General features: G+C 44.8%; 1 protein-coding gene across 7 annotated transcripts; it reads left to right on the forward strand.

The window, feature by feature from the left end:
- Positions 1–1451: 1451 nt before the first annotated feature.
- On the forward strand, positions 1452–11911 carry WDR45 (WD repeat domain 45). 7 transcript variants are annotated; one of them, XM_020797722.3, is made up of 11 exons: positions 1452–1598; positions 2545–2699; positions 3521–3595; positions 3691–3795; positions 3979–4084; positions 4439–4533; positions 4727–4806; positions 7057–7265; positions 10817–10918; positions 11004–11149; positions 11410–11911. In XM_020797722.3, exons 1-11 carry the CDS (start codon positions 1471–1473, stop codon positions 11517–11519), a joined length of 1311 nt encoding a protein of 436 aa, XP_020653381.3. In that variant the 5' UTR covers positions 1452–1470; the 3' UTR covers positions 11520–11911. The 7 variants fall into 7 exon arrangements, with proteins under 7 accessions (XP_020653381.3, XP_020653382.1, XP_072847440.1 ...); XM_020797723.3 differs by having other exon boundaries at positions 1454–1598; positions 2589–2699; XM_072991339.2 differs by having other exon boundaries at positions 1522–1798; positions 2589–2699.
- Positions 11912–12143: the final 232 nt, after the last annotated feature.

Consider the following 12143-nt stretch of genomic DNA (forward strand, 5'->3'; position numbering starts at 1 on the left):
AGATTCACAAAGGCAAATTATCCTCTTCTACCAATTTTCTTACACAGTATATGACATACCAGCTTGCCTTTCTTGGGGTTTTTTGAGTCAGGCTTTGCTGCTTTTGACGGATGTTTGTTTACCCACACGGTTGTGGTTTGAGCATTGTACGAGTCACATAACCACTGAATTATGTGCTTCCTCATTCTTTCTGAATTAGCCAGTGGTGGTTTTTTTGCTAATTCTCAAAGGAGGTCAAAAACATGCATGTAAATCTAGGTTGGGCAAGTATGAACCTTCAGATATTGTTGCACTGTAATTCTAATAAATTCTATCTAGCATGGCTGATGGTCAGGGATTATGGGGGTTGGTTCAATAGAGCTGATGGGAGTTGTAGTATCAACAACCTCTGCAACAGGTTTCCCACACCTACACCAGGGTGAACTGAAAGGCAAAGGGAACGGGAAAGGTAAAGGCTCCCCTTGACATTTAGTCCAGTCATGTCTGACTCTGGGGCACGGTGCTCATCCCCATTTCCAAGCTGTAGAGCCAGCGTTTGTCCGAAGACAGTTTCCGTGGTCACGTGGCCAGCGTAACTAGACATGGAATGCTGTTACCTTCCCACCATGGTGGTACCTATTTATCTACTAGCATTTTTATATGATTTTGAATTGCTAGGTTGGCAGGAGCTGAGACAAGCGACCAGAGCTCACTCCATTGCGTGAATTCGATCTTACGACTGCTGGTCTTCCAATCTTGCAGCACAGAGGCTTCCGCAGTTTAACCCACAGCGCCATCAGGGAACCCGACTGCAATCCTAATCCTATTTACTCAAGTCTGGCACTGTTCAGTGGGTGAAAGGAAGAGCCACAAAAGTTTATATTCCAATATAATGGTTAATCTTGAAAGTGCTTTTGTCTTTTTATTTATTTTTATTTTTATTTGTTTTTGCTTGCTAAGCATTAGGAGGTGTCCCTGGGGTTCGTCTTGGTTCTTGGGGTAATTTAATAGGACGCCAGGGTTGGAGCTAACATCCCATTTCCTCTCTCTATTCAAAATCTCTTAGGCCTAAGAGATTCAAACCCCCGGTTGCCCGGGGGATTGATGGCCCTGTGCTGCCTCCCACGAAAGACCATCGCGGCGCAGGATGGGGGACCAATGAGCCCCCATTCCTCGGCAGAGCGTAAGTTGCTGTTTCAAAGTCAAGCTTCCTTCCCTCCTCACGTCTTTTTGTTGGGGGGTCTAGTGTGAATTGCCCCCGCGAGGATTTGTCTCGCCTTTCCGTAGCTGCACAAACCTTGCACACATTCCCTCTTTAACTCCCTGCCAGCTTCCAAAATGGCGGATATCAACAAACGGATGACTACTAAAGAACGGAAATGCCAGTTTCAAAAATGACTCCTTGGAGGGCAAACCGGCTTCACTCTAGGAGAAAAAAAATATGAAGCCGGCTGCGGACTTCCTCCCGCCCCTTTCCTTCCCATTACAAATATGGCTGTCGAGGCTTCAATGCTTCCTGGTCACATGATCGGGAAACGCTCTATGCGTCGTCTCCGTAACCACCCTCAGCAATTCTGGGCAGACCTCTGGTGTTTACCTTGCGGAGAAGAGGGCTCCATGTAAATAAGGGTCGAGGGACGAAGAGGAAGGCGGGGGGGGGGTGAGATTACCTTCTTTTAAAGCAAGGATATGAAGATGGGGTGAAGGCAAAAAGGAGGTGTTGTCAGGTTTGAGGATCGGAATTCAGTGTCACATGAATTTTTCGATGTGAATTAACGGTGGACTGAGTTGCGTACGTGCAGTAGAATTTGGGAAAGCGGTGTGTGGAGCTGTAGATTTATTCTGGGATAGACACCTGGGACCGTGTAGTTTTTGATCGATGGGACTGGTGCAACCCCATAGGATAGGATATGGTACCACAGGACTTGGGGGAAAGTGGTCCATTGCAGAGGTGGCAGACCGTGGAGTTTGCTGGGACCGAAGCACTAGGGCCATCTGTTGGGAGTTACGGTGCCACCAGACCTGCTTCCAACCTAGGGGGGAACCCTATGAATTAATGACCTTCCAGAAGGCCCTTTCATTAACAGCCCTGCTCAGGTCTTACAAATTGAAGGCCCTGGCTTTCTTTATTGGGTTAATCCATGATGAATCTGGAGTAAAAGAATTGAATCCAGGGGTTTTTATGAAGTTGCTGTGGGCAACAAAGGGAGTTGTGGATAAATGGCATCTAAAGGAAAGAGGACACAATCTAGGATTAGGACAGGGAGCAGCACCTGGAGTTGGAATGCAGAAGGACGTGGTTGGAGGTCTGTAGTTGGGGTTGGCAACCTGGGGCCTTCCAGATGCTATTGGACATCAACTCCCTTTGTTGGAAGCTGGAGCAAAGCCGCCTTTGGTGACTTAAGCTAGTCAGGAGTTGCAGTCCAGTAACATGCAAGAGGCAACCAGCTGCCTATTGCTAGCCTGTAGGATGAAAAAAATGCTGTGTGGCAATAAGTATCTGAACAGAGGAACATTGCCGCTGGTTGCTTTTCACTGTTGTTACTCCACTCGTTTGATTTGCAGTTCTGTCTTTTTCTCCTTGCCACGATGTCGCTGTGGGGCAACAGACACAAGAAAAAACAAGTGCTGTTTGCCTGCCCCAATTGAGAGGTATTCTGCAAGGATTACAATGGCACAGCAACGTGGGGTCAACAGCCTGCGCTTCAACCAAGACCAAAGTAAGTGGTGGTCTATCTCACTGGTTCTTAACCTTGGGTTACTCAGGAGTTTTGGACTGCAACTCCCAGAAGCCTTCACCACCAACTGTGCTGGCTGGGGTTTCTGGGAGTTACAGTTCAAAAACATCCGAGTAACAAAGGTTAAGAGCCACTGGTCTATCTGATCTCCAGTTTGAATCTTCCAGTGCTTGTGGAGCCTGAGATATTAAGGTTTACCACCAAGGGGGTGGGGTAGGGAAGGAATGTGTTTAAATAGATGTGAGCAAACATCTAATGGCAATCTGTGGTGGTGATGGAAATACACTCAGCAGGAGCTTAGAGACTTGGTTTATCATTTTATCTGTTGAAAAACTCTGACTTCAAACCTCCACTGCCTTGTGGCTATATCCACTGATGGAAAAGGCTTCAGGAGTTAACCTCGAGGCAAAATCCGGAGCCGGAGTCCCGGAGGCTGTTCGTGTCATTCTGCCAACTCCTTTGACGTCGCTGAAACCAGTTGTATAGGCTCATGCCTTTCCATTGGACTATTTCAATGACATGGAGAGGGGGGATTTGCTGCTTGGGTAACAGCCTATCCTCCATATTATTTTACCCAGGCTTCGTGCCCTGGAGAGGAGACTCCAGCTTTGTGTACAGCGTCAAAACACTAGACGCTGTTCCAAGTGCTCCATACAGAGCACGTTACCATAGTCTCCCGAGACTGAAGAATGCCTATGGATGAATGTTCTAGCATTGGGCTGTGCATCCTGACTCAGACACCTAGAGTGCTGTATTGTCAGTGCATTGTAAAATCTAGATTTACATGTTCTCTCCCTTGATAGGTTGCTTCTGCTGTGCAATGGAGACTGGAGTTCGTATCTATAACGTGGAACCTCTCATGGAAAAAGGACACCTTGGTAAGACACAGAGAGGCCTGGGTATGGGATTGTATCATGTCCTTCACCCTTATATGTGTTCTAATGGCATCTCCTGTTCCTTTTTCTTTTGCCAGACCATGAACAAGTGGGCAGTGTGGGTTTGGTGGAAATGCTACACCGATCGAATCTTCTAGCCATTGTGGGTGGAGGTGGCAATCCGAAATTCTCTGAGATCTCAGGTTTGTATCTGTTAAAAAAGAAAAGAGGAAAGAGGTCAGATAGCTTCTACTGCTATCTTGCTTCAGTCATGTCAGTGGTGCCTAGAGAAAGTGGTATGATTTTTCGCAGTCTCTGAAGAGGGGAAGGCAAGCTCTGTCCTATTTCGATATGATTTTCATTTGTTCTAATGTTTCCCATTGTAGTCTTGATCTGGGATGATGCCCGGGAAGGGAAGGAAGGCAAAGACAAGCTGGTTCTGGAGTTCACCTTCACCAAGCCGGCACTAGCTGTCCGCATGAGGCATGACAAGTATGTATGGATTTCTTTTGTTTCCACCTGACCAAAAAGGATCAATATGATAGTTGTACAGCTGGAACCAAGGCAAATGAACAGTTGCAACAATACATTTCTTCAAATCTTTTAAAAAAATTTATTCCGGAGGCATTTCAAGAAACTCTTTTCTCTAGGGAAAACAATGTGGATGTTTCCAATACTATAAAAAACTTGCTTAACTTTCTATCTTCATTTCTCGAATGACTCTTTCTGAATGAGAAGGGCAGAAACAGGGCTGATCCATGTTTTGAAGTCAGTGGATTGTGGATATGGAATTTGAGATGGTGAAATTCTGTATTTTTATTATTATTTTTGAATCTCCCCTTCCAGAATAATCATTGTGCTGCGGAACCGGATCTATGTCTACTCTTTCCCTGACAATCCCACTAAGCTCTTTGAGTTTGACACCCGGGACAATCCCAAAGGTACTGCTTGTACATGTTTTATTCCTGCTCCCTCTGCCCAAAAAGCCCCGTTTACCTCATGAAAGTGATTTTGCCTCATATCATTCCTGTAAATGGGTTTGTAAGGATCCAGTCCAGCTCTGACTGCAGCTTCTCTGTTTTCTTGCTTGGATTTTTCCCCCGGCTCCTGCTCCTCACTCTTTCCCAACCTCAGGACTCTGTGATCTCTGTCCCAGCATGGAGAAGCAGCTTCTGGTTTTCCCTGGACACAAATGTGGCAGCTTGCAGCTAGTGGTGAGTATTTGAGGAGGAAGGGCAAAGGGGTAGGCAGGAGAGAGCCAGCAGCCAGTCAGGGCTGGCATGTTGTTACCATGATCTGATTTTAGTACAAGGATGAGGAACGCACACCTCCAAATACTGTTGGACTGAAGCTTCCGTGACCCATTGCCATCACCTGTGGTCAATGTTTCCTCTAAGCTGCTTGTGCTTAGGGTTGCACACAGGCAGCTGGCAGTAGTTGGTTTGAATGAAGCCCCACCTACCCCTATACATTCAAGAGTGAGGCTCCTGAGCAGGGGGGACAGAAGCTTAGGGGGAACATTGTCTATGGTTGATTCCCAGTATGGTGTAGTGGATGTAGGGATGGACTAGGACTCTGGAGAACAGGGTTCAAATCGCCACTCAGCCATGGAAGCTCGCTGGGGATGTGGAACTGGTAAAACCCCTCCTTAAGTATCTGAGTTACCTTGAAAGCCCTATTAGGGTTGCTATAAGTCGGTTCTGATTTGATGGCACAGAACACACACACATGGTGGTTCAGTCTGATGGGAACTGTGATCATAGCAACATTTGGAAGGCCCTATCTCCACCTTTGATGTACTGATTGCAAATAGCATATCATACCAAGCACATTTACAAACATGGAATAAAAAACTCTAACACATCCAATCCCAGTGTCAGTAAGTTCCATCTCCATGTAATATGTTAGATGGGGTAACAAGGATATCTCATCATTATTACTTTAGTTTAAAAAAGTTCCTGAAGGAGGCATCTGTCCTGTCCTGCCTTTTTAAGCTATATATTTATAGGAAGAAAGGCTTTTTCTTGACTTTGTTATTGCATAGTTCATTATTTACAAATTAGGGTGCTTTATCATGGGGTCACGAAGAGTCGGACATGACTAAACAACTAAACAACAAAAATTATTAATAGATTTGAAAGATTTCAGGGAAGAAACATGTGCCTTTTCTTCCTTTCTTTTGTTAATGTAATGCTTCCTATTCAAATAATCATTGCTATATGATACCTTTGGTAAAACAGGAATTGCAATCCTTCTCTGACAGGCTGAAATCCTGTGGCTTAGTATAATAAGCCACACCAGAGTAAGCCCACCAAATCCGTGAGGATTTGGTGAGTTGACACCTCTGTAAGTTCAACTGATTCAAACTCTCGTTGCGTATTACTGCACTAAGCGAGAGGATTTCAGTTACACAGTTTATAAAGCATTGCGTATGGTGTTCAGAATCCTGCCTTTGTGCCATGAAAAGCAACCTGTAAATGTTTATTCATACAAAGCTCTTTGCTCTTGTCTGGTTGATTCTGTGGATGTGTGCAAAGAGCTACACAGGGTGCTAATTGCCTCGTTCCTGAACAATGGAAAGTCTTGCTCAGTCCAGGCCCAGTGTTACCGCACCACAGGGTTGTGTTCATTCATTAGCCAGCACCTCCACGTGGTCAGGCCTGTTCTCACAAAAAAGCAGAAAAGGAGCCTCCTGCATTTTCTGTGCTTCTAATAAACAACTGTAGACGGGACACTTTTTCCCCTTAAAGCCATTAAAGAAAAAAAGGGAAATTTCCCGTTCTCCATTTTAGGTACTGAGCAGTCCCACATCTGCTTAGCTGTAATGAGGTAGACGCATCCTGAGATCATACCTCAGAACAGATGTTGGGAACCTTTGGCCTTCCAGATATTGTTGGACTGCAACTGTAAAACACAACCTATGGCCCTTATTATGGAACATGCATTTTCTGACAGTCCAGAAAATCCAGAAGACCAACGTTTTCAGTTCACATGTTTGCATAGTTTGGCCACTTGTGCCTAAGCCGCCCTCTTCCATTCTTCCTCTCCCTGCTGCCCCTCTCTATGCTGCCTTTCTAATTTAGTCTAGTTCTATTTCGACCCTGAAGTTGAAGTAAGTGAACCTTGGTTTGATGTGAGGCAGAACTGGAAAGCACCTTCAGGTCTTGGTTTGTATTGGCTTTTATTTGATTGTTCCTGCTGTTAGCTACCCTGAGTGCCATTTTGAGGGGACAGAAAGATGGGACAGAAATTCAGTAAATAAATTTCAGTTTGCAGGCAAATCATGGCTTGTGGAAAACAGGAAGATAGGGAATGAATTTGGGTGCAACTCTGGGTGTAAAATGAGCATGCAAGCCTGTTTGTGCTCTTGGCCCTTGCAGACCCTGGTTAGAAAATCAGGGAATGTCGTCTGAACTCACTCCTGCCTTGGATGCTCTTTTAAATGTTTACTTGTCCTTCTCTAGGATCTTTCCAGTACGAAGCCTGGGACCTCATCTGCTCCGTTTACCATCAATGCCCATCAGAGCGAGATTGCCTGCATCTCCCTTAACCAGCAGGGCACCGTTGTGGCCTCAGCCTCTAAGAAAGGGACTCTCATCCGCCTCTTTGACACACAGACCAAGGAGAAGCTCGTGGAGCTCAGGAGAGGGACTGACCCAGCTACCTTGTACTGGTGAGAACTCGCTCTGCCTTAACGAAACACAGGTTGTTACTATCAGATGGCTCCCCAGAGACCACTTCTCTGAGTATGTTAGAGGTACACACACCGTACATGAACACCTATTCCTCCACAGTGCTATTGCTCAACTGTTGCTCTGTTTTCATAAAGCAAAAACGGTGTACTTGCTGGTCACTGCAGCTGGAGAAAAGTTCATGGATAAGAACACACGTGGAGGGAATGGACAGCAGCAACTTCAGCCTGTCAGTGTTTGTATTGCGATGCTGCCTTAATCACAACTACTCTCATCTAGTTTTGAAAGGAGTGCCAGGCCTAATTAGTGCTTGGATGGGAATACTAGGGGCCTCCTGGTAGAAGCAGAAAAGGATCTGGCCTGAGACACCAAGAGAGCCACTGCTTCTCAAGGTGCAGGGTTCTGGACTAGATGAAACAAAGATCTGACAACTGCTTAGGTTCTTGTCCTTTGGAGTATTTGCAAGTATTTGATTGAAGTGGCCTTTTTGAAGAAGCACTGCCCTGTGCTGGAGACATTGTGGTGATGGAAAATATACCAGCGTCATTACACTGGTGCACGGCACCAACAAAGTATTGCTTGTTTTCATGTGGTAGCCAAAAACTTTTCTTTGTTTATTTCTGAATTAAACCTACATCTCAGTTTTCTCCAGTGATCTGAACTATACAGTGGTGCCCTGCATAACGAGCGATTCATTTAATGACGAATCCGCATAGCGATGAGGTTTTTACGATTGCAAAAGCCATTGCATAAAGATGTTTTCAATGGGAAAACATTGCTTTGCAATGATCGGTGTTTCGCTTACCGATTATCACATAACAATGTTTTAAAAATAGCTGATCGGCAGTTCCAAAATGGCCGCCGGGAAAAAATGGCCGCCCACAGTGTTTTCACACACTTTCCTTGCATACCGGGCAGCGAAAATGGCGGCCACATGGAGGATTTCTGCAGAACGGTGAGTTTTTTGCCCATAGGAATGCATTGAAGGGGTTTCAATGCATTCCTATGGGCTTATTTGCCCCGCATAGCGACGAATCCGTATAGCAATGATTTTTTTGGAAAGGATTATCGTCGCTATGCGGGGCACCACTGTATATGGTTCTCCTTCCTCTGATACTCACAATAACAGTGGGAAGTAGAGCTGGCTGAGAGAGTGACTGGCCTAAACTTGCTCAGTGGGAGTCAGGGTTTAGCGAGAATTGAACCTGGATCTACCACGCCCAGCACTCAACTCTCGAAACAGAGATTTAGAATTAGATACATGGGAGCACAGACCTTCGAGCACTGGTTTTTAAACTGCATTTTCTGTACCAATATTCTATTTGGGCATTTTCCTTCAAAGAAAACACAACTACTTTCAGCTTAAACTATCCTTCTTCCATGTTACTTGACTTGTTCTTTACTGTAAGTGCAAGCCTTCTAGGGCATATGCTTTATTTTAAAGCAGGAGAGGGATGTTTGGTCCTCCAGATATTTTTGCACCCAATACCCATGAGCCTGTGCCAGTATGGCCAGTGGTGAGGTTTCATGGGAACCGTAGTCTGATACCATATGGAGAGCCAAAAGGTTCCCACCTCTGTTCTAGAGCCTACTGTTTAGCTGGCACTCTGTTGAAAACAAACAGTGGGAAAAATGTTGATGTGATCTAACAAGTGGCCTGCTGGGTGCTGTGTCTTTAAGTGTTTTTTATTTTAAAATTTAAATTTTGAAATCCCATATAGAAGTTAGCAGATAAATGTTAAAATAATAAAGAGACATGACTGGCTGTAGAATACAGTGATCAGCAGTTGAAATATTTCATGACATGGAGTTTTCTCCTGCTGTTTGGATCAGAGCAAGGTATTGATAGAGCAAATATGAATAACACTTTTAGGCTTTCAGATGTTTTGGACTTCCACCTTCAGGAAGCCCCATCTAGCATGGCCTATGCTCATGAGGTCTATGATTGTTCTAGTTCAGAATCTGGAGGACCAAAGAGTCTCCTTCCTTCCTTCCTTCCTTCCTTCCTTCCTTCCTTAATTTCTTTCTTTACTCCTTCCTTCCTTCCTTCCTTCCTTCCTTCCTTTGATTTATATCCCAGTTTTTCTCCCAGAAATGGGGACCCAAGATAGCTTATCATATAACTGAAAAACCAAACACTGTTTATAAAAGAATACTGTTTTAATACTGGCCAGAATCCTATTATGTGTTTGCATAATCTCTGTGTAACGCACTGTGGCTAATTGTAGATAACTAGCAGAGTGCAGGGGCACACCCCACTTGCACTGTTGTGGGAGTGACCAGGCATGTGACCAGGACACACTCTCCTAAAAGGCACATTTAGCTGCCTTCAGCTGCTGAGGTTGTAACAGCCACCTTATACCTCACAAAGGGGCCGTTACGTCACACCCAATCACTCTTAGTTTCCACTGCCACCAACCATTCCCTCAAATGAAGCTTCAGGCCAAAGTATGATTTCAAAATAAAAACTTAGGTTTATTGTATACAAACAAAAGGAATGGTAAATCACTTGAATATAAATAATACTTTAATCACTATAATAATATAACACTCACACACACACTCTCACAGACCCTCACTATGTAGCACAGTTCTTATCTCTCAGTATCTCCAAGCCCTAACCGTCCCTAACTCCCTATCTCAAAGCCCTATCTGAATCACTCACACCATTCACTCCCCTTATATACAACAGCTCCACCCCTTATGTCCCACCCTCCGTCACGCCATTGGTAGATGACACACAGCTTCAGCAGTGACGGGCAGGTGATGTCATAGCTGTATGTAACACAGGTTACATAAACCTTACACAAACAGCAGTAGGATTTAGAACATTAAGTTATTATACTGGAGCAGTGTGCAATTAAAAACCATTTAAAACACACTCAGTTAAAATAATAAGTAATGAGGGAAAAGTTCATCCCGCCCTTGAAAGCTCCTCCCCTGAACAGTTATCAGCAGGTGACCTGATGGTGCCTGGTTCAAAAACTGGTAGCTGTAGGAAATACCCTGAATGTAAGACTTGATAGACTTCCTCCTGGCTCTCAGTGGAGTGAGAATGCTGAACTGAATGGGTCTTGTACCTCTTGGATCCTACTTGTGTTTTTATGTCTGCGATTTGGGATGATCCTGTTCAGAGCCAACTTGACAGATTTGTCCCAGTAATGCAGGCCAGGTGTGCCAGCGTAGCAGTGCCTGTTGTATTGTCGTGATCTTACGCTGCAGACTGCTCTTGATGCCTTGATTGCAGATTGAACATTACTGCCTCATATGGTTCCTCATCAGAGAAGATTGGGAGTTTCACAAAGTCTGTTTTAAGAGATAATGACAAAATATCCTTTTTGTAAGCACACGGTGGGGTCAGATTATTTTGGGGGGTTGAACCACTTTGACCGTTTTTATTATATTGTGTTGTGTTGGTTGCGCCTCCATATCTTGCCCTTCTCACAGGGCGTTGCCATTATGGGGACACATGGGTGGGGTCATATACCAAGGAAGTCTGAAGTGCCACATCACCCTTCTCCTTTGCCCACAGCATTAACTTCAGCCACGACTCTTCCTTCCTCTGTGCTTCCAGTGACAAGGGAACGGTCCACATCTTTGCCCTAAAGGATACCCGCTTAAACCGTCGTTCAGCGTAAGTGGCACGGTCAACCCTTTCAGGAGGGAAGCAGTGCTTTCTGTGCCATTCTGACTTTCTCTTCCTTCGCCCCATTTTGTAGATTGGCGCGTGTGGGAAAAGTTGGGCCCATGATAGGTCAGTACGTGGATTCTCAGTGGAGTCTGGCCAGCTTCACGGTGCCAGCCGAGTCTGCCTGCATCTGTGCTTTTGGCAGAAACACCTCCAAGAACGTCAACTCAGTCATCGGTGAGTGGTGCTAACCGTTCTGTGGCCCACGTTGGCCACTCTCAAAGCTCTTGTGAGGCCATTACAACCCATGGCCCACAGCCATCTTGGACAGTCTTAAGTTGTGAATGTTGGGTACTGTTTAAGAGCAATTAATGGCCCATTATTTTTGGTTTAAAACTCTTGCTAATGGAAGGCACCATTTTGGACTTTCCACCTCAGAATCTCTTGTTGGGGATCAAATTCTCAGGGGTCCTGTTATTGTCTTTTTACTCCTACAGCTGTCTGCATAGATGGCACCTTCCACAAATATGTCTTCACACCTGATGGCAATTGCAACCGCGAGGCCTTTGATGTCTACTTGGATATATGTGATGATGATGACTTTTGAGGAGAGCTCAGCCAACCATGGGTAGACAGAATCTTGTTGGATTCAAGGAATGTCTGGTCACGCTGCTTAGCTGCGGTTATGCTGAGTGCCTAGACTGGGGAAGAAAGGCACGCAGAAATTTTGCTGGACTCTTCTGGAGAAATGTGATAGAGGATATTCAGAAAGCACTTTTATTCTTCATTTCCCTCTGCTGCTATCTTGGGTGTCCAGTTTTTACAGGTTTGTTTCCCCTGGGACCACAGAAAGTTTGGGTTTTGTGGAGAAAACTCAAAGCTCTTTTGGAAGGAGAGGCAATATCCTTGCAACCAGCTATGTCTGGATGTTCCCAGATTTTGATAGATATTTTTGTGGAGGAGGAGGATGCAACAGTTTATTAAAATTTCAAATGCAAATTATCCTGGTGTGTTTTATTGACAATCTGTGATCAGTGAAGGGTGGATGACAGATGCCTTTCAACTGAAAGGTGAATATGTGCAAGCAGACTAATTAATATAGTAAGTAGAGAATGCTATTACTCATTTAAAAGGAAGACAATTCATAGATAATCTTAAATGTCATTGTAGAAGAAGTTTGTAGCAACTCTGAGTTAATGGAGGTAAAAGACCTTGGCTGAAAATGGATGTT

Source organism: Pogona vitticeps, chromosome 2 (assembly GCF_051106095.1).
Source record: "Pogona vitticeps strain Pit_001003342236 chromosome 2, PviZW2.1, whole genome shotgun sequence".
Lineage (NCBI taxonomy): Eukaryota > Metazoa > Chordata > Lepidosauria > Squamata > Agamidae > Pogona > Pogona vitticeps.